At 37.7% G+C, this 21,965-nt stretch overlaps 3 protein-coding genes and 1 long non-coding RNA gene across 5 annotated transcripts in view; 3 read left to right on the top strand and 1 right to left on the bottom strand.

The window, feature by feature from the left end:
- The first annotated feature begins 612 nt into the window (after nt 1–612).
- On the top strand, nt 613–6,808 carry LOC103410066 (acyl-CoA-binding domain-containing protein 4). The gene is made up of 14 exons (XM_008348836.4): nt 613–1,034; nt 2,160–2,285; nt 2,744–2,821; nt 2,901–3,014; nt 3,174–3,240; nt 3,359–3,420; nt 3,656–3,795; nt 3,879–4,005; nt 4,851–4,965; nt 5,093–5,181; nt 5,468–5,551; nt 5,658–5,975; nt 6,055–6,114; nt 6,239–6,808. Exons 2-14 carry the CDS (start codon nt 2,169–2,171, stop codon nt 6,410–6,412), a joined length of 1,545 nt encoding a protein of 514 aa, XP_008347058.3. The 5' UTR covers nt 613–1,034; nt 2,160–2,168; the 3' UTR covers nt 6,413–6,808.
- Nucleotides 6,809–7,988: 1,180 nt separating this feature from the next.
- LOC103438863 (protein ROOT PRIMORDIUM DEFECTIVE 1-like) lies at nt 7,989–12,154 on the top strand. Of its 2 annotated transcripts, none has more exons than XM_008377402.4 (3): nt 7,989–8,153; nt 8,795–10,457; nt 11,743–12,154. In XM_008377402.4, exon 2 carries the CDS (start codon nt 8,986–8,988, stop codon nt 10,246–10,248), a length of 1,263 nt encoding a protein of 420 aa, XP_008375624.3. In that variant the 5' UTR covers nt 7,989–8,153; nt 8,795–8,985; the 3' UTR covers nt 10,249–10,457; nt 11,743–12,154. The 2 variants fall into 2 exon arrangements, with proteins under 2 accessions (XP_008375624.3, XP_028961242.2); XM_029105409.2 differs by having other exon boundaries at nt 7,994–8,153; nt 8,828–10,457.
- A 1,160-nt stretch (nt 12,155–13,314) lies between these two features.
- Nucleotides 13,315–15,349, bottom strand: LOC103438876 (probable CoA ligase CCL5). Its single transcript, XM_008377419.4, has 3 exons — nt 13,857–15,349; nt 13,650–13,755; nt 13,315–13,560 (listed from the first exon to the last, which is right to left on the bottom strand). Exons 1-3 carry the CDS (start codon nt 15,329–15,331, stop codon nt 13,432–13,434), a joined length of 1,710 nt encoding a protein of 569 aa, XP_008375641.3. The 5' UTR covers nt 15,332–15,349; the 3' UTR covers nt 13,315–13,431.
- A 1,670-nt stretch (nt 15,350–17,019) lies between these two features.
- The window catches only part of LOC139197545 (uncharacterized), a 55,897-nt gene continuing 50,951 nt past the window's right edge, over nt 17,020–21,965 (top strand). The window contains exon 1 of the long non-coding RNA XR_011583010.1: nt 17,020–17,517. This is a non-coding gene — a long non-coding RNA (uncharacterized lncRNA). The remainder of the gene's footprint in view (nt 17,518–21,965) is intronic.

The raw sequence follows: 21,965 nt of genomic DNA, 5'->3' as shown, positions 1-21,965 counted from the left end.
TACTTTACAAGCTAGATGCAACTATGAGCAATGACGGAAACCCCTTCAACATACTCTACTACATGTTTAAGTTTCAAATGCAGTAGTGTGTGCTTCTGTCGGACGAAAACTTGATGCACCGTGAAACTCTTGCTCTGAGAGACATTTTTTTGTTTTTATTGATAATAAGTCTTTTATACGACGTTTTTATGACATAAAATATTGTCAACAACAATTGTAACTTGATTTTATTGCTAAATTATGAACAATATCAACATTGTCTGCTGCCTAAAATGATTTTGGTTGTTTATTTATTTAGTTTTTGTATGTCACTCTGTGCTTTATTTGGGGGTTCATTAATAAATCATGTCCCAATTCTAATTTAGGGCTGAAAGAGAAACGAAAATATTTTAGGAGGTGAATGGGATAACATGGGTGATTACATAATTATTTGGTACATGAGTAAAATGAGATTAAATGTAGAGCATACAGTAAAATAAAAATATAGCATATTTTTTTTAGTACATCATTATTTTTACATTAAAAGAAGAGGGAGTTCGGCTAAGCCATGAGTCGTCTAATTTGGTATCGAATTTACCATCTATGAGATTCGAACTTAAGACTTCTTATTTCCAAGTGAAGATAAATACTACTAAATCCTAATACTGAGTGATTTCTCTTGCATCTATGGAACGGTTAGATTTTCATAAAATCGCACAATTGAAGCCGGAACCCTAAAATAAGGGACAAATATTATATTATTGTTTTAATTTGTATTTTTGTTCTACTTTAGGAAGAAATCTTCATTAAGTCCAAACGTCGACTTTAATCTTCTACTGATTCCGTCGGTCCGTACGGAGACACTGACAGAGCCAGCCAACTGATCACCTTACGATACAGAAACAGATCTTAACGGTGGTATTCGACTCTTCCCTCCGAATCACTTAATCGCCACCGTCCGATCTCCTCCACATTTTCCTTCAGATCCAACTCTCCGGCCGCCCATCTCCTCCCTGATCTCCTCTCGATAATTGTATTTCCCTCGCAATTTCAAGGTGCATAATCCTCTCTTCCCCTCATTTTTATGTCAAAATATGAACTCATTTCATTAATTTGGTTCTCAGTTTACCCCATTGATTGAATTGTCTGTTTGTTGACTTATGGATGAATGTGGACATTTTTGTTTGCTGAGGTTTTCGAGAGAGAGATTGGAAATTCAATCTTCATCTCAGGTGAATTATGATGGATTTGTTTTGGAATTCAGAAATGTGAAATGGGCAATTGCAATTTTGTCACAGGATTGAGTCTTAGTCCTTTTCTTTTGATTGGGGTTACAAACAAAGATTATGTCATGCTTAATGGTAACTGAATTCATTAAGTATTCAAATTCAGAGTTCGATAAATTCTTCATATGAACCGAATTTGTTCGATGTTTATGTTAACTAAATCGAGAAAAACAAGACATAAAGGAAGCAGATTGGTTGCAGCTTAGCAGTTTTTTTCGGATGCAGAGTGTTAGCTCAGATCATTAATCTCTTTCTTGGTGTTTCGAAATGTTTCACATTCCTTTTCCTTCTTTGGGGTCTTCATACTGTTTATTGTAAATCCTTTTAATGAGAAATGGAATTGGATTAATTTTAGAAAACAGTACGATAGGATATTACTGAGGACAAGGTGGGCACTGAAGCGAATCGGAAGGCTGGTAAAGGAGCCCTCTTATCTTGGGAAGATGGCAAGCAAGTAAAGGATTTTAAATAGAAAATGAAAAATAAACCTGCAAACTGTGATAGATCTTTGTTGTTCATTAACCAACCATTGTAATTGCTTTGCGTCATTCTTTCCACAGTTGTACTCTGGGTTTCGCGGGATTTATTTATTTATTTATTTCATCTAGTACTAGTCATTTTTATGTTGCACTTTTCAAATTGCTCTGCTATTTCACTAGCTAGCTACATTATAGCTGATTCCTTCTGGTAGACTACAATTTCAAGCGGGTTTTTGTCATAGTATTTCTGAAATGATACATAGTGGTGATTTTTTTTTTTGTTTATGCTCTCAAACAGGGACTCTGTTTATCCTGAAATGTTGGTGGAAGTAATGTCTGTTTATTTTGCTAGTTCTTTACTCTTTTGGTCATTTAATATTTTAAAGCAAAGCTAAATCAATTGGTTCACCTGCAGACAGCTTCTATGGGAAACAAAGGGATTGTGAAAAATGTTGATACCAGCAGTTGGCAAACAGATTTGGCCTGTGACCAGTGGATAGCACTCCCTGTTTCTGGTCCACGACCACCAGCTCGCTATAAGGTACGCATATATTTTTATTTTAGATAAGCTTAGATTAAAACCAAAGAGAAATGTCTTGTTAAGTTCACATTTGTTCTCCTTTTGTGATTCCTAAAGTGATTTTTTTGTTACAGTAAGTGCAAAATCAAACTCTTTGTTTATATTTTTGTTTTTTGTTTTTTTTGAATACATACGATATTATCTACACTAAGGGGTGGGGGAGAGGGCTAAGGCTCAAAATGGGCTAGCCATAATTATTTGGTTCAAATTCGCCTTTGGCGAGAATTGAACCTAAGATCTCTCACTTACACATGAAGAGGAATACTACTAGAACGTAGTACTAAGTGGCTGAAAAATACTTTTTGTTTATATTTAATGAAATACTTTCATTATCGATCAGCAATATTTTCTTATATTTTTTCAAGAAAAGGAAATTGATCAACCAAATACTTACCATGCTATTTCTATTTTAACTGTAGCATGCTGCTGTAGTAGTGGATGAAAAATTATACATTGTTGGTGGGAGTCGTAATGGTCGGCACCTATCTGATGTTCAGGTATTGTACGTGCTCATGTACTTTTTGACTTTGAGGTTCTTTTTTGTGTAATGTATGTAGTACTGGACTCTTCTTGCAGGTCTTTGACTTTAGAAATTTGTTGTGGTCTAAAATTAAACTGAAACCCAATTCCGATAAATTTGAAGACAGTGGCTTACAGGAAGTTCTTCCAGGAATTTCTGCTCACAATATGGTAAAATTTCATGAGACCAGTAAATCTTTGTGTTTATGCATGCATATTATTTGTTTGTATATGTCCAATTCGCTTGTTGTCTTGGCTTTCGTCCCTTTCATTTATGATTCGACATGGTTTTCATTATCCAGCTGAACACTTTTGTCTATATCTTGGCAGGTTAGGTGGGGAGACAAACTTCTTCTTCTTGGTGGGAATTCGAAGAAATCGTCTGATAGTATAATAGGTTTGTTACTAGAACAACCATCTTGTTAGTTCATGGACAATGTAGATCTATCATGAGACATATGATAGTGCACTTTAATTGGTGTTTAAAACCTTTTGCAATGTTAATGGACTTGTAGTTTGGTTCATCGATTTGGAAACGCACCACTGTGGCATCATTGAGACCTCAGGAAATGTACCGGTATGATGGCTGAATCCTTGTTTTTCCTTGTGCTTTGTGCTTTCAACTGTTTAATTAACCTGTTTGGTATGCATGCATCCAAGTAATTTCAGGATGGAAAACTGATATTAGCCCACTCGCTGCAATGGGGTTTCCACATATGATATACCTTTTCTAATATTGTTACCCTAATATGTTTGATCCATTGTTCTGTGGTTATTTAACCTGTTTGGTATGCATGCAAATTATTTTTCAGGTAGCTCGTGGGGGGCAGTCCATGACATTGGTCGGTTCTAAACTGATAATGTTCGGTGGAGAAGACAGGACCAGAAGATTGTTGAATGATGTTAATGTTCTTGATCTAGAGACAATGACTTGGGATGTGATGAAAGTAACGTAAGTATCCATACACTTTTATTTTGAAACTTTTGTGCCATGCTTTTAGAAAAGTTCTGCATTACTTTCTTATGTTATGATAGGCAGACAACTCCAGCTCCTAGATTCGATCATGCAGCTGCAGTAAATGCTGAACGCTACCTTCTAATTTTTGGTGGTTGTTCTCATGCTACTTTCTTCAATGATCTTCATGTACTTGACTTGGAAGCAGTAAGTGCTTTACTGATTACATCAGATCTAGTCTACAAATTCTGCAGTCTGTTCAAATACACACGACATAGATGTGCAGTACTTAAATGATTTAATTTATTAATTTACTGTTTAAAAGATGATTTCTGAGCTAGAAGCGTACTGAAGTGAGTATTGGAAAACTTACGCAGGAGAATATAGTTGGAATTAATATGTTCTTTTGTAATGAAGGCAACAACTATTATCAACAAATATGAGTTTCTGAGAACATATTTCATTTTATATTTATAAAATTAAATAGATCCCTCTTTCACATTTTTAGATTTGTACCAAAAATGCTATTCATTGTAAGAGCTCCTTTTTGTACATTAATGAGTATCTCCTGTTTTTTACTTCCATCCTGTTGTATACCTAGAGGCCTCAATTGAGTGAGCTAAGAACTTCTTTATTTGTTTTATTTTTTTATTTTAAATTCTTTTATTGTTTGTATTTGTATACTCTCTTTCGGTCTGGAGGTCAGAAAATTCATACTTCATTTGAATCAGTAGAGGACTGCATGCATCAAATTTATGATGTGTGGTCCACTTGCCGTCATGGAATGTTAAAGAGTTTTTGGTGAACTTAAGCATTTATGGTTTCGAGAGCATAACTTTTGAAAGTTTTTCGTATACCTTGAAAGATAATTATGCCATCCTATACTAACAATAAGAATAGGTTGAATGAAAAATTACTGTTAGTTGTAACCGAAAAATGAATCATTAGTAATAGTATGATATTCCATGCTTTTTAAGCTTCTCAGTTTTCCAGTTAATTGCTGTATTTTCTCTTTTTATGTTTCTTGCCCACAATTTGCCATTACTTTTCAGATGGAGTGGTCCCAACCGCAAATTCAGGGTGATCTTGTTGCTCCTAGGGCAGGTCATGCTGGTATAACCATTGATGAAAACTGGTATATAGTTGGTGGTGGAGATAACAAAAATGGTATACATAATTATTGCTTACTGAATCTTACAATGAAACTATGCACACTAAATATGGAACCGTGGCTTTTACCTACTGTAAATGTACTTTCCTAGCTTTTTATGACACAGACTGTAAAATTTTACAGGTTGCCCCGAAACTCTGGTGTTAAATATGTCTAAGCTAGTGTGGTCAGTCTCAACCAGTGTTAAGCAAAGGGATGCACTCGCTAGTGAGGTCTGTTCCTTTCTTTGATTATATATGTTTCTCCGAGAAGTTTCAATCCGAAAGAAATTTGGATGACTGCACCCATTGACATACAGTTCCATAGAAATACTAAAAGAAAATATACTTGTGACATATGGTCATTACTCTAGTATGACTTGTGCACCACATTGTTCCATAAAAGGTTTTTTGTTCCAGGTGTCACTGAATATCCTTTATGGATCATGCCTTTTATGATTTAACATAAAATTCTAGTTTATTGGTTTGTGCTTGAGCTATGAATGTGATTCGGAAACAGGGACTCACTGTCTGCTCGGTGACCATAGATGGAAAGAAGCATTTGGTTGCCTTTGGTGGGTATAATGGGAACTATAGCAATGAGGTATGTTATTCAATGACATATTTCATATTCATTATTTACAAGCCTATGTTGCATGAGGTATCTCTTGCATTCCCTTATATGGTTCTTTGCCTTTCTTTTCTTTCAGGTTTTTGTAATGATGCCCAAACCGAGGGACTCATCACAACCCAAGATATTCCAGTCACCAGCAGCAGCTGCAGCAGCAGCTTCTGTTACTGCTGCATATGCCTTATCTAAAATAGAAAATTTCGATTCCAAAACAGCAGAGCTGAACTCCAAGGCACCTGAAAATCATCATTATGAACAAGATTTAACAGTTGAGATAGAGGCCCTTGCAGAGGAGAAAAGTGTGCTGGAGTTGTCGCTAGCGGAAGTCAGGGCAGAAAATTCCAGGATCGGGCAGAATATTGAAGAAGTCAACAATACTCATGCTGAGTTGTCCAAGGTATACTCCTTAGAGACACTGGTTACTAAGGTGATTATTGTGTTTTGGAGTTTCTCATCCTTGCAACCTTCCCTTTCAGGAACTTCTTTCAGTTCAAGGACAACTAGTAGCTGAGAGATCAAGATGCTTTAAATTGGAGGTTTCTCCTTTCATAATTTGTTTTAACTTATTTGGGTTGGGTTGGGTTGTTTATTGACATGCCCTGTAACGAATGTAATGTGTTCTACGTAGCAGCTGATTTTGTTCTTACATTGTTTTCCTAGGCTCAAATCAGTGAACTGCAAAAGAAATTAGAATCGGTGCAGTCCATTGAGAATGAGGTGCAAGCACTTCGGGGTCAAAAATCTGCATTGGAACGGGATGAGCTCACCTCATCTGCTCAGAGACAAGGTTTTGGTGGGGTTTGGCGGTGGATTGCTAGGGATGGTGGTGACTGAAAAGAGTCTCAAGGTCAGTTCAGGAAAACATGACAAAAAGAGAAAATGATAGAAGTCAGTGCCGAAACATTTAAACGGAAAGCTCATACACCTGGTTATCTGTCCTAGCTCCGTCAAGAAGTTGAGGCAGATCCCAGCAGCGGCCTACTGGAAGCGGTGGCCTACAGAAAGCGTTCTTATTACGATAGCCAGTAAAAGGATGAAAATTTAGAGTCTTAAGTTAAAGGATTTTTACAGACCATGTTTGTTTGAAATTCATGAACATTCATTTGATCATTTTTTTTCATCTTTCTATTTATATTCATGTTTAAATTGATAGAGCCGTTGGATTTGTATTTTGTATGTACTACACAGTTCAAAATCTTTATGTTCTAGTGGTCTCAGAAAAAATTGATTGATATTTAATTTTCTTGGCTAACAAGTTACTTGTACCCCAGCCAGCCTCAATGGTGCGGATCTACTTTCACACCAGCAAAACCAAGGAAGCCAACAAACACTATAAGGACAAAAGATCTATTCCACAGCAGATCTTACTCAAATCCAGTACTAAGACTCGGTGTTTGTTTGCCCTTGTTTAGTTTCACTGGAATGGATTACCTTAGCCAAGACCGCTAGTCCATGTTTGGTGAGATTACAGACTAACTTAAATGAGATTAAGTCGGATTCGCTCTAACTAAGGGCTTCGCTAGGTCAGCTTAGCGAGACCCCCGAAAGGTATGGGATTGCCAATCCTATATTCACTCAAATTGGCTCGAATTGCAAAACCCATATTCGAAAATGACCAAAACACCATGATTTTGTACCTAGCATTACTCTTCACGAAAATGACCAAAACACCATGCAAGAGTAACACCATGACAAATTCGGGACGAAAATGAATTCGGAGGTGAAGTTGGGGACGAATAAATCATTTCATCTCTATATTTAGTATTACGGTATAGTGGTATTACATTTCTTGTAAGTGGGAGGTCTTAAATTCGATTCTCGTTAAAGATGAATTTGAACCACATATTGCTATCCTACTAAGGCCATCTCCAACCGAATGAGGGTCAGAGGGCTCGTTTTAGCCCTCTGGCCCTCCAAGATAGTAATATTTTAATGAACAGTATAAGATTATATTTTCCTTCATCTCCAACCGAGGGCCATATGGCTCGTTTTAGCTCTGTAACAAAAAACGGTCTTCAACTGAGGGCTAAAGAGTCATAAAGCCAAATATAATTTATTATTTAAATTTAAAAAGGGTGAAAATTATGCGAAAAATGGTGTAGAAATGAATTAGGTATTTATAGGAAAAAAAAGGGACTTTCTTCTTTTAAAAAAATTTGGCCTAAAAAAAGAAAAAGAAAAAAAAGAACAATATTGTCGATTATATCCAACAGAAAATATATTAATAATGAAAAATCCAACCCGCCAAAGGCTGGTTGGCTGGATTGGGCCAGCCGGTTGGCCCTTCGGCCCTTTTTTGTCTCCCACATGCCCTTCGGTTGAGGATGGTCTGAGCCACCTCTCCCACGTAATCGTTTGTTAAAAAAAAAAAAAAAATACACATTTCGATCTCTTTCATTGGGTTGGATTTGGAAAGTGCGAGCTTCTCTCTTGTATTTGCACTGCCGAGGTTTTCATGCTCATCTTTTGACTGCAACTTCAAACATGAATGCATCAATTTGCAGAGCTTCTCCATAAATACACAAGCGTCGTCCGTCTTCCAAGCTCACGACGACGATGAACGATCCTATAACCGGTCAGTCTCTTTCTCTTGACAGCTCTCTTTGTATCGTAGAATTAAGAGTGTAATTAATTGTAATCGGTATTTCTCCCAAGTGATTAGTGATAGGGAAGTATTTGGAAGATTGGGTTATGAATTGCATCCCCTTCGATTCTTTTTCGGTTTGTATTAGTGAAGAAAGTTTATCTGCATTTCATCAACAAACAAGAATGCATTTGGCTAATTATAATATTCTCTGGGCACCCGATAAATCTCGGCCGATAAGTTGCAGAATGGGGAGGTTTTAAGGACATAGAAAGAGGAGAAGAAACGCGGAGAAAGGGGAGGAAACGTTGTATTATTAGGGTCTAATTTATCCTTTACCGCGGCGGGTGCTATTGAAGCATGGTAACAAATCTTTGGGGGGATATTGATGGAGTTGAAGGTTTCGGGTTTAATTTGATTATCGGGCAATAGTTTTAGGGGATGGTAATTTATAAGATAGATGAAGTTTATAATTTCGGTTGGAATCAGCCAACGTGGAGTTAACTCTTTCAAAACCGAAGGCCAACCCGGATTATAATTTATTTCACATGTTACACAGATTCTTTTATGTTTGTTCTGGTTGTTCAGATTATTGTAATTTCTCACATATTTATGTGGCGTGTTTCTGATAGGCTCATTGCATTTTGTGCCTTCGAGAATAGCAGGCAGCGGCAGATGTACAAGCCAGATGAGGGCTGTGTAAGTTGGTCATCACTAAATATACACAAGGAATTTTGTTTGGTTCAAAAAGTTTGATTCTTGTGGGACTTGAGCTGAAGAAAGTTAAACAAATTTGGAAGCTTAACCCACCAAATTAGACCCCATGAGACTATTCGAAAGCTCCAAACTCAGCCTCTTCAAGTTCAAAGCTTCTCTATTAAGCTCACAAGTGACCCCTTTTGGCCCCTTCAATTCCTTTGTACAAAAAAGATGGCTAAAGCCTGTAATTTCAGCCCGAACACGATTAGAAGATCGAACCAGGGACTCAAAGCTAGACAAACTCACAACCCACCTCAAGAAGCTCGATATCATCCTAAAACTCCACGACCTCATGTCCAGTCGGAAGCGTGGACCCTTTGTGTCCTTGCAACTAATGTCTCGATGGAGGAACCTTGTGGGGCTTAATGTAGGCATTGGTGCCTTTGTTCACAAATACCCACATATTTTTGAGGTGTTTATGCATCCGGCGCGGCGCAGTTTGTGTTGCAGGATCGGTAAGAAAATGAGGGGTTTAATAGAGGAAGAGGCAATGGCTATGAAACAATGGGAATTTGAAGTTGTTCATCGTGTAAAGAAGTTGTTGATGATGTCTGTGAGTGGCACTCTTCATGTCCATGCTTTGAGGCTGGTCAGGAAAGAATTTGGATTGCCTGAGGATTTCAGAGAATCCATCCTTGGTAAATATTCAAAGGATTTTAGGTTGATTGATTTAGAGGTTGTAGAACTGATTAGTAGAGATGAGAATTTGGATGTTGCTGAAGTTGAGAAATGGCGAGAAAAGGAATTTAGAGAGAAGTGGTTAAGTGAGTTTGAGACAAAGTATGCATTCCCTATAAATTTCCCAACAGGGTATGAAATCCAGGCAGGATTTAGAGATAAGTTGAAGAATTGGCAAAGGCTTCCTTACGTGAAGCCTTATGACAGGAAAGAGATTGTCAGCATTCGTACTTGTGGAGGGATAGAGAGGTATGAGAAACGGGCGGTTGGTATTCTTCATGAGTTCTTGAGTTTGTCAGTAGAGAAGATAGTTGAGGTTGAAAGATTAGCTCATTTTCGGAAAGATTTTGCTATGGTTGTTAATGTGCGGGAGCTTATCTTGAAGCACCCTGGAATTTTTTACATATCAACCAGACGTAATACTCAAACCGTTTTTCTTAGAGAGGCATATAGTAAAGGGTGCTTAATTGAGTCTAATCCGATATATGATGTTAGGAGGAAAACTTTAGACCTTGTTTTCCTAGGGTGTCGAAATACTAGAGGAATGCCAGCTCCAGAGGAAATTAAGGCGTTCAAAGTAGATGGGGATGTCAAAATGGATGGTGACTGGGTTATTCCAATGTTAGAGAACTTGGACAATGGAAGTTGAAATTGGTAATTCAAGGTTTCATAAATACAATGAGACTTGAAATGAGTGAAATGGATATAATTATTGAGCGATGGAAAATGTTAACCCTTTGATGATGATCCATATTTTTAAACATGTGTCATCTACAAAATAACTTAAGTTGAACCCTTCAATGAAGACTGCTTGCCCCCAACAGACCACTCTAGCTTACTCAACCTGCCGACGATGTGGTAATGACAATTCCCTCTTAAGAAATATCTGTTGATATTTATTTTGTCTCAAATGATCTTAAACATATTATTATTTTTGTGTTTGAAAGAAGGATCTCTACTTGGTCTGATAAATTTTACTATTTAGTTTACAATGCCGCATCATTGTTTATTCGTATACTTAATTTTGTTCTAGTAATGGCTTGCGAACCACCAATATAATTTTCGGAGGATTATTTATACCATATTCACTATCCATCTCATAATTTATTTCGTTCTGAAACTAGTATATGTGAGAACATGAAAACCTCAGCTAGTCTTGAACTTTAAGAAAGTCTGGAATACTTGCACATGCTATATTAACCTTTATTTGTATGCTGGAGAGTCGTACCTTCTCACTTGGGAAATACTCTATCCTTTCATATTTACATTATGCATAGATCCATATGAAATTTATGTTAGTCCAGATTCCAAACTAAGATAGTGAGCGAGGAAAAGAGGTTCAGAGTTAGTAATTTTCCGTTTTATAATACCTTAAGAATGGGGAAGAAATTTCTTCAATAAATTCTGTAGAAATATTACATTTCCACATAGCAGATACAACCCAAATGCTGAAAGTAAATTCTTCTATAATTGCGTTCACCAACAAAGACATGATGTGGTTTCTTTTCTTTTTTGGTCATTCGAATGATACAAGAGGATGGAGGTCTCACTCTATGGATGAGTTTTGTTGCCTTTTTTCTCCTTCTAACATTAAGTGATTAACACTGTCCATCTGGTTAAATAGTTGGAAAAACTAATTGTCAGAAAGGTTGGAAAGAGATGATAAAAGAGGTCCAAAATGTTGTGGTTGATACTTTTAGGTTTGTACTGCAAACTCTCTTTGTACTCATATCCCTTCATAGATGAATTGTTTGATGTTAGAATTGCCTCATGTATGCCGAAAAAGACTTCTTGCCTTAAACAGTCGACGACGATGCCTTTGTATCTTTCATAAAAGCTTAATGACAATTGCTGACCAGATGAATCCTAGGGGGAGGGGCTAGGTGTTAGGAGGACGAGTTGATATTTTACTATATCTTGTTGAAATGAGTTTTTGCTTTGTGTGTTTCTTGCTTAGTCTTTGTGACTTGTCTGATCTGTTTACTGACTGATCTGTCTTCTGTTCTAAACGTATAACTCCATTTTGCTATGCTGTGAAAACAATGATGTGGTCATATTTTTATATATTTTTATCATATATTCCCTTTGGATTTTGCATATTTGAATGGGTTACATGCACTAATTTTATTGTTTCAATTTGTAGGCATTCGATACTGGAGTTAGATGAAAAAGAAGTGGAAAACGAGCTTTTCAGTTTCCGGGTATCTAGAGTAATTCCAATGGAGCAAGAGGCTAATTCACTGCACCAAGACATATGCATTACAATAAGAAGATGAAACTACATCGGTTTTGGAGATCAAATTGACATGGGAATGCTATCAATTGACTTCAGGAGAGACTTAATAGCTTGCCGTGGGTTTATATTAAGGAGATTTCATTCTCCTTGTGAAGACTACGTTGCCACCAAAACTATCAGATTCACAAGGGCATAGGGTTTTGGCACAACAAGGAGGAAGAACTTTTCTAGGGTTTTTCTTTCTAGGGGTACAATGTAACCCTGTCATGAATACTTAATTTCCTTTTGGCATTGTTATTATCAAGTTTTTCTTCCTTACCATCTTTTGCTATTCGTAATGTGCTTAATTTTTATTTAGATGCTTGATCACTATCGAGGTTTTAATTTAGTTGATTTGATGCCAGTGAGAGTAGATATCATACTTGGGTTTGAGCTTCTTGCAATTAGGATTTATGTGATTTTCCAACGATTTCCATATAGCTAAATGGATTCTTGTTTAAATTTGTCTAGATGTCATAGAGAGTTAACATGTAAAGATGCTTTTGATGCAACTAGATGCCATGTCCATTAAATAATCTAGGGAAATCAATCATCAATATTAGAGAATTACTTGTTGATTACATATTAAGAGGAATTAACTAGAATTAGCTACGGTGAATTCGGATGCCCTAGGTCTTGTTTTCTATGTTTTCAGTTCATTATTTCAATTCGTTTATTTTTTAAGCATAATTTAAACTTTCAGTTTAATTAAAATTCTCTCTACTTTCCGTTAAAGCTTTTCGATTGTAATTTGTTTCAGTTTAGTTAGTAAGACTTTTAGAATCAATTCGATCTCTGGTGGGATGATATTCGTGCTTATTTGCTATACTATCATCCTATTCGTATACTTTCGGGCATTAAAATTCGAGATTTAATGAGACTAATTTTGGTCATCTAATTTTCACAACGAACAACATTACAAGAATGCCTTGTTTTTGGTGGACGAGAGAGAAGTTAGGCTAGAAGTCTACTTGCCCAATATATCGGGATAGATTTCAGTGGCTCATTCAGGTCATTAATCATCAGGACCTCTCATCGAATTACTTCCCATAGTTGGGTCGCCATTCATTTTCATTTGTAAGTGAAATGTCTTAAGTTCAATTATTATCAAATGAGAATTTGAACCACATTGCTTGCCCATGATGAGGCTAAACTATGGAGGTTTTTATTTTTTAACAAACAATATTATCTACACTAAAGAGTGGGAGAGTGGGCTAAGTCTCATATTGGGCTAGCTATAATAATTTGGTTCGAATTCGCCTTTGCCGAGAAACGAACTCAAAACCTCTAATTGACAAAAGAGGCATATCACTAGACCGCAGTACTAAATGGCTCAAAACTCCCATAGTTGGGTGTAAAACATATGATGAGTGAGCAATACATGCTAGAAAAACATGGGTTGGTTCGTGGAATGGAGAACATGGATCGTTCTTGAATGGAAAAAACACAAAAGTACACTTCTAACGACAATTACGTGCTTTGTAATCTACAACTCTTTCCACCTGAAATTTTATTTTTTGATAACTCGATTATCCCAGAATGGCAGATGAAAAGGCATTACAATCTAGAGACTATTTGCTGTTTGTTTTGTAAAGTAACCAGTTCCTTCCTTAAGATTTTACTTGCTGGTGAGCGAGGAATGGCAGAGATAAAGTCCACTCTTCTTACTTTTTTGTAGGGAGCCACCTGAAATTTTCAAGTGCAAAAGTTACAAAACTTTTTCTCAAGATTAATGGCTACTGAAAACGGATGCAGAATCAAGCTTTAAGACTGACCTGGCCGGCAACAAATTGGATGACTTGGTCTTCAGTGAGTCCATCTGGAGTAGCTGCTCTCACCACATATGCCATCGGTATTTGTCCTGCTTCTTCGTCTTCAACACTGCATTTTTTTAAATCATATTATATACAAAGATAGATATAGATATGGATACAGATAGGCACGCTCATGCGCATACAGAAAGAGGGACGTAAGTAACGCACGGTATAACAGCTGCATCCAGAATTTGAGGATGACTCAATAGTATGGCCTCCAATTCCGCCGGAGCAACCTGGTATCCGTTATGCTTGATGAGCTCCTTGATCCGATCAGCGATGTAAAGAAGTCCTTCCTCATCAAAGTAACAAAGATCACCAGTTTTGAGCCAGCCATCTGAGTCGATAGTTGCAAGTGTTGCTTCCACATTCCCCAAATACTCTTTCATAATAGTAGGGCTCTTCAGCCACAGCTCTCCTTCCTTATACGGTGGCAAGGCCTCCCCAGTTTCGATATCCACTATCTTAGCCAAAAAACCCGGCAGCAGCTCCCCACAAGAGGCGGAGTGAGCCTTAGCCTGCTTGTCTGAAATGAAAAAAGTTGCTGCACCACAGCTTTCCGTTAGGCCATAGCCTGGTCTCATCTCAACCCAAGGAAACCGATTTCTAAACTCATCAATCAATTCTTTGCTCAACGGTGCAGCCCCTGAGCCCACCCTCCTCAGAGACGACAAGTCGCAGGCAGTTTTGCTCGCGTGCTTTACTAGTCCAAGAATCACTGGAGGCACAGCTGGTATGTTGCTCACTTTGTGAGTTTTTATAGCATCCAACATGTTGTTGAGCTCAAACTTTTGCATCAAAACAGTGGTGGTTCCTCCGCAAAACAATCCAAGGCCAAAGAAAGCGAGCCCGTAGATGTGGAACATAGGAATGAAGCACAAAAATACATCGTCTTGCGCTGATGTTTTGTCCACCGTCCATCTGAGCATTGCGATAATGGCAATGAAATTTGCATGTGTTAGAACTACACCTTTACTTACCCCAGTAGTCCCAGAGGAGTATAAAATAGCAGCAGTGTCCGACTGAGTTGGACGGGCTTGCATCGACTCGGTCGGAATGGGATCACACCCTTCAATCAACTCTTCAATGGTGAGTGAGGAATCATCACTCAACGGCCTCGATGTTAAGATTGTAGGCACCCCAGTTGGGACCAATTTGTGAAGCTCCTCAGGAGATGAAATAGCAAGCTTGGCGCCCGAATCGCGAACTTGCTTGCCGATTTCTGACTCGGTATTGACCGGATTTGCCGTTGTTAAAATTGCTCCTATTGACAACACTGCCAAGCATATGGTTGGGTACAAAAGGGAGTTAGGGGACAAGAGAAAAACCACATCCCCTTTTCTAACACCAAGTCCCTGGTACAATCCTGAAGCAAGAGCATGAACTGAATGACGAAGCTGTTCATAGGTCACTCGTTCGTTGGTGGCCGAGTCAATGAGTGCAACTCTTGTCTCGGCCTGATGACGGGGTGGAAACTGCGACAAAACAAATGTGGCCGTGTCGAGGTTATGCCTGGTGGGGACTTTGTAACGGTGACCAAGGTTGAGAAGGGAGTGATATATTCCGGTTTTTGGATCGAAACCATTTGTAGTGTCTCCGGCAACGTAGACTCCATCCCCGCCGGAGAACTCTTCGGGAGACATTATGCTGTTGAAATTGATGTGTTTGCAAATGTGTTACATTAAGTTTGGTGTAGCATAATGCAAATAAATAGGACAGTAATTAGGGTTAAATTAATGTTTTGCGATGATGACAAGATCGAGGCTTAACATTGTTTAAAACGTCAATCAAAGTTGGGATTATAGTTAATTGCTTCAACAATTCGTATGTTCTTAGTGGCCGGCAGAAGAATTCAAAGGAATCTTCATTGAATTTATGTTTTATGTTTTATGTTTTTGCCTTAAACGATACGTAATATGCTTGGTTGTGTAGGACATGGACTAAATCCAATTAGCTTCCACATTCCTGCCGTACACAAGAAACAAAAAGCTTGGTATTTAAAGGGTTGATGGATCATAATCCGTGTTATAAATCGTAAATTATGAGAGAGTTTTGAACTTAGATGCAGTTGTGAAAGTAGGCCGCTCTAGCCATTTCGAACTTGGGTGCAACGAGAGGAGTACACTATGTTGGAAAAATTGGTCTAATTGCTATAATAAATCACATAGAAAATCAAGGAATAATTCATGAAATTATCTATCACAATCATGCATGCACACGAGTAACCAATGTTAAATGAACATGACATAATAGATTAGAAAAACCTAGGAAAAACGGTCGAGGCAAGTGTTGGACACTTTGTCCTTAAGACAAGTTTACGCCCCACTACGGTACTCATGGTTGATCGGCGCATGTCTCCCAAGATACAACAACCACGTCCTTGTAATAGTAGTAGTCCAAATCACAAGGCTCCATGAACCACGATTGTATTGAAAACTCTCTCATATGGACTCAATGAGACTCTCTAATATTTAATGCACTATATGTATGTATGATGAAAAGTTATATTATGATTATATAGGGCTTCCCTATTTATAAAATGTAAGATACCTTTTTGGAAAGCATGTGACTATTCATGAACAGTCAAAAGTTGCAACTCTTCGTTTGAGTAGACATATCTTTCTACCAAAAAGCTCCACTTCTACTTTCCATTCAATTAATAAATTTAATATAATAATATTATTATTAAATTTTCCAACACACTGCACTAGTCAACTTAGTTAAGACTTAGTCCGCTAAACAAGATATTGATCATTTGGTTTTCCAGATTGTCATGGCATTTGTCTGCAGTTTGAATCCATAACCAAGTAGTTTTCAAGTTTCAGCTGGAATTAGAAATTTAAGGGAGATGTTAAAAAGTCGTTGCAGTCTCGTATATAGAAATTGTTTAATCTTGCGTAGCCAAATGATAATAATACCCTTGTAACCAACTTAAACTATGAATATTTTGTATTCCTTGTTTTCTTTTTGGGAACAAACAATATGATTTTTTTATAATAAACAATATGATAATTTACTCTAAATTACAGAGAGTGGAGAAAGTCTGAGCTCTAGAAGCAGTGAGTTAAAGAGGAGAAAGGCATCAACCAATAAGGCAATCCACTGCTCATTTGTATATATAAGAGTTCAAGCGCTACACGGTTAGTACTAATATATTAAAATGTGAACGGTTTGGATCAGATAACACCCATTTTTTGATGCACAATTTATACAACACACTCCCTAACTTTTTCTAAAGATCTGAATTATCTATTTTTTAATTCATTATTTATAAATTATCTTTACAAAACAAAAATATAAATATAAAATCATCAAGATTTTCATTTGTATTAAAGAAAATATATACATTTTCACTGTGTAATGGTTTTGTATATAACAGAGAGAAGCTCTCTGATGAGAGACAATTGAGTGACATACAGAGAGTCAAGAGGGGAAAAGGGGCGGAGTTTCTAGGGTTAGGGTTAGGGCTCACCCAGGTCAATTAATCCACTTGGTTAATCGGTTTTTCTTTGCAAATTTCAGCTGGGTTGTAGTTAATTGGTTAACTAGTTGGATAATAGAGGGGAATGAAATTTCAATTAAGGCAGATTTCCGAGTGAAATTAGGTTTTAAGCCATCTGATAAGGCTCAGTATTTCGCTTGCTTTGATGAGCCCTTGTCTCGGGGGGATAATCATAATCATTATGTTAAAAGAGAAGGGCGTGGTGAGCTAATTCACAATGAGAAGATCAAGATACGGGGGAATTACCCAAGGTGGATGAGTTGGGAGGTGACGCGAGCCGTCATCTGCTGCCATATAATTGATGACCTGCTAACCGGAGCGTGCAAGGTATGTTTTGATTATCACTGGTTATTTTGGGCAGGGATAATTATAACACCTGCTGGAAGCTAAACAGCTCAATTGATATGTTGTGATTTTAATCTTTAGGCTTAATTATGATTGCATAAATATTAGCTATTGGCTTGGAGTGTATTGATTTCCCAATTTATTGTTTTCCGAGTTCTTGCATGCCTTCTCTACTGTCTGATTTAGTTTTAGGTTATGTAGGATGTTAACTATCTCTAAGAGCTTGTGTGTGTCCATTGGCCTTTTGAGGTTACCCTCTTTGTATTCCTGGAACCACCTTAGTAGCTTTGCCATTAGTATTTATAGGCATTGGTTGTTTAGGTTCTTTATCCCACCTCAGAGCTTGTGTACCTTAACCATGACTGTCATTTCCCAACTTGAAACTTTCTTCCAGGCATGCTAGTATCCCCACCAGCCCTAGAATCCCTGCGTAGGCCAACAAATTTGCCAATCCCCTCCCTTTGTGGTTGAGGGTGCTCGTGGTACTTTCACCATGGAGAATGGTATTACTAGAGTGTCTAGAAGCCTTTATTCAAACCTCATAAAGTAAAAAAATTTAGTTGGCTTCTCATTTTGGGGAAACTACAAACCAAAGACCGTTTGGCAAAATTTATTAATAATATGCCTACTATTTGTCCCCTTTGTAACTTGGAAAACGAAATCATTAGCCATCATTTTGTTGATTGTGTTTTTTGCTAGACAGGTGTAGAATAACCCCGCCTTATCTAACTCCTTAAAGATGAATCAAACACTTAATTTCAATGAGTGGCTAAACTCCCAACAGCAACATTGATGATCTGAGTGAGTTGAATACGGCGTTCCTTATTTTGGGAAATTTGGAAGGAAAGAAACCTTGTCGTTTTTCAAAATAAAAATCCAAATTACACTAGAATTGTGATTTCAGCGTTAAGTGTGGGTAGAGATTATCGTGAAACTAATCTGCTGTTGCATAAAGGGTCGTCTGGTAATCAGATGGCAAATCCTGGCTCCATTCGTTGGTCCCCCCGGATACTTGTTTTGTCAAGCTCAACTTTGATGGCTCGGTGGTTAACCAGCAGGCTGCCTCTGGTTTTGTGATTAGAAATGAGAATGGTTCCCCTATCATTGTTGGGGCGCATAGTGTTGGTCAGAATACCATTAATGCGGCGAAATGTTTGGTGCTTAGTGATGGTCTTTGGATGGCAAATTCGAGGGGATTTAAGCGCATCATTGTTGAAGGCGATTCTAAGTTGGTTATCAAGGTTGTTCGCGGTGCCTATCATGTTCCTAGAGACTTAGGACCATTCTTGCTGATATTTGATGGTTGGTGAGCTTTTTTGAGGATATTTGCTAGAAGCATGTTTTCAGAGAAGTCAATTTCCTAGCGGATGCAGTCACAAGTGTTGGTCTCTCAGTTTATGGCTTCCATGTTTGGGATAAATCTATTCATTTGGCTGCTCGTCCAGCTCATCTTTTTTATTGTACGCAAACGGGTTGCCCTAGGAGCTTTTCTCTTTAATTTAATCATTTCTTTTTCTAGCAAAAAAAAATAAAAATTAAAGAAAATATACAAATACTGCTATGCAAAGAAATACTAAAGTGACTATCATTTAATTGACGATCATATGGTTTCAGATAATTGTTAAAAGATAAATTGTTCGAATCGTTCAAAAAAAGTTACAGGGTGGACTCAAAATAGGTGTCAAAATATGTGTAAAAAATGAGCGTCCCCGACACATATATAATATATATGGGTGTCCAACTCTAGACAAGGAGTTGCAGAGGTGTTCCAGGTTTGCAGGTTTGGAAGTAGAGTAGTCATGCCCAGCTCCAGGCAAGGAGTAAGGAGCTGATGGAAAGTCTTCCCGTTTCCGACCAAGATTGGAAGAGGTAGATATTCGAGGCCTCTAGAGCGTGGGATTTTCTGCAGGGGAGGACTTCCCCTCTAATCCTACGATCTTCAGTCCTAGTACTTCTTTCCTTTATAGCACAAAGACTTGGGCCTTTATACTCTTTTTTAAAGGGATTCGTTAGTGGCTTTCCAAGATCTAACTGTCAAATGAGGATAGTATGGTTCCAAGTACGTGTTGGTATCACTTATAAAATTTAGGTTTTTTAGTCAAAATGGTTTCTGAGATTTGCATAACACATAACTTTGGTCCCTAAAATTTACATACCACATAATTTTGGTCCCTGAGATTTGCATAACACATACCTTTGGTTCTTGAGATTGTTCATCATCCATCATTTTGGTTCTTCTCTTAAAAAGCTTAGGGACCACTTAACGGAGTTTTTTAATGGAATGATCAAAATAATATATAGTACACAATTTTAGTGACCATTTTTATTGATTTTAAATCTCAAAAACTAAATTTATGTCTTATGAAAATCTCATTGATCATTTTGACTAAAAGACCTAAAATTTAAGAAAGAAAACAGAGATTTTCTTATGAATGAGGGAGTATTGACAAGTGTCATTTACATGGCCTTAGACTAATATTTCAAAATCCATCTTTTCCAACACACTCTCTTCCTTCATCACCCTCCCTCTCTTCCCCTCCCTCCAAACCAATCTCTGTCTCTGTCTTCATACAGACCTTCTCTTCAAAACCCGTTTGCCCATCTCTCTCCCTCTCATCTTTTGTCTGATACCACGCCAACACCATGGCAGTAGCTGAGCTGTCAACACCTTCATATACCAAGACCCACCTTTTGTTGGGTTTTAAAGAAACTTCACTACTTTGGAGATGTTTATCTCCAAAGAAGAATGTAACGCAGCGGAAATTGATAGGCAAGAGAAAAGGAACACTCAAGGTATAACACACAAAAACCTTTTATTCTCACACAAACTAATACAAGAGGAATCACTCAAAACACTCTTAGAAGCTATGGATGCTTCTTCTACTTATTCTCTTTTCTTTTAGGTAGGGAGCCTTCTTGTCTCTCGTACTTCTTCTTCTTTCTCTTTTCTTCACTTCTCATTCTTAAACATAACAACATACTATATTTATAGGCAAGTATAACCAACCATACCAAGTGTGAATACCAAGTGTGAAATCATCCTAGCCATTATTCATGACTCTACTAAAGTAGCCCACCACCATGGACTTTGCTTATGGACACAATGAACACATGTCATTCTTATGCTAGAAATGTCTAGCATTTTCAATGCATGCACCGGCCACTTTTCTAGAAGCAAGATTACCATTCAACATCCCCCCTTAATTTTGTCTTGTGACGCCGATTGAGTTTCTTAGTCTGATAAAGTCTTCTTGTTTGAGTGGCTTGGTGAATATGTCTGCAACTTGGTCTTGAGACTTCACGTACTCAACTTGCACATCCTTTCTTGTAATGCTCTCTCTTATGTAGTGATAGCGGGTATCTATGTGCTTGTTCCTGTCATGGAATACTGGATTCTTTGCTAGAGCTATTGCAGACTTATTGTCGACATAAATCTCCGTTGGTTCTTCTTGTGGCATGCTTAATTCTTTCAGCAAGTTTTTCAGCCAGATTGCATGACAAACACATGCGGTAGCAGCTACGAATTCAACTTCACAGGTAGATAGTGTGACAATCGGTTGCTTCTTCGACATCCATGTGAATGCCGTGTCTCCCATGAAGAACACAAATCCAGTAGTGTTTTTTCTATCGTCGGAATCTCCTACCCAATCACTGTCGCTGTATCCAACAAGTTTGTAGCTATCAGAACTTGAATAGAACATGCCAAAGTTAACAGTACCTTTAAGGTATCGAAGAATTCTTTTGGCGGTCTTCAAGTGTGTAGTTGTGGGATTCTCCATATAGCAACTGATTAATCCGACGACATACAGAATGTCCGGTCTTGTGCATGTCAAGTAGCGCAAGCTTCCCACTAGACTTTTGAAAAATGTTGGATCTACGCTTTCTCCTTGGTCATGCTTGGTTAGTTTCACTCCACATTCCACTGGCGTGCTTATGGGCTTGCAGTCGTCCATTTTGAACCTTTTCATTATCTCCTTTGTGTAGCTTTCTTGGGAAATGAAAATGCCTTCTTCATTTTGCTTGACTTCAATGCCTAGGTAGTATGCCATCAGCCCGATGTCCGTCATCTCGAATTCTTTGGTCATCATTCTTTTGAACTCTTCAAACATGCTTGGATTACTTCCGGTAAAGATTAGATCATCCACATATAAGCACACAATCAGAATATCTTCATCTTTGATTTTGACGTAGAGAGCATGTTCATGAGGGCACTTGGTGAAGTTGTTCTCCTGGAAGTCTTTGTCGATGCGACTATTCCATGCTCTTGGCGCTTGTTTTAACCCATAAAGGGCTTTCTTCATCTTCAGAACTTTGTCTTCATGCCCTTTGATTTCATAGCCTGACGGTTGTTGAATGTAGACTTCTTCTTCAAGCACACCATTTAGGAAGGCGGACTTCACATCCATTTGTTTTGAGCTGTCAAAGAAATT

The sequence above is a fragment of the Malus domestica genome, chromosome 07 (genome assembly GCF_042453785.1).
Source record: "Malus domestica chromosome 07, GDT2T_hap1".
Taxonomy (NCBI): Eukaryota; Viridiplantae; Streptophyta; class Magnoliopsida; order Rosales; family Rosaceae; genus Malus; species Malus domestica.
This window is presented reverse-complemented; position numbering and strand designations above follow the sequence as displayed.

Excerpts from the sequence above, each read along its gene's own strand:
- LOC103410066 (XM_008348836.4), top strand. The coding sequence starts at position 2,169 with ATGGGAAACAAAGGGATTGTGAAAAATGTTGATACCAGCAGTTGGCAA. Across the intron at positions 2,822-2,900 it reads GGCACCTATCTGATGTTCAG|GTCTTTGACTTTAGAAATTT; the intron begins GTATTGTACGTG and ends CTCTTCTTGCAG. Across the intron at positions 3,015-3,173 it reads GAATTTCTGCTCACAATATG|GTTAGGTGGGGAGACAAACT; the intron begins GTAAAATTTCAT and ends ATATCTTGGCAG.
- LOC103438876 (XM_008377419.4), bottom strand. The coding sequence starts at position 15,331 with ATGTCTCCCGAAGAGTTCTCCGGCGGGGATGGAGTCTACGTTGCCGGA. Across the intron at positions 13,756-13,856 it reads CTGGATGCAGCTGTTATACC|TGTTGAAGACGAAGAAGCAG; the intron begins GTGCGTTACTTA and ends AAAAAAATGCAG. Across the intron at positions 13,561-13,649 it reads TCCAATTTGTTGCCGGCCAG|GTGGCTCCCTACAAAAAAGT; the intron begins GTCAGTCTTAAA and ends TGAAAATTTCAG.
- LOC103438863 (XM_008377402.4), top strand. The coding sequence starts at position 8,986 with ATGAGACTATTCGAAAGCTCCAAACTCAGCCTCTTCAAGTTCAAAGCT.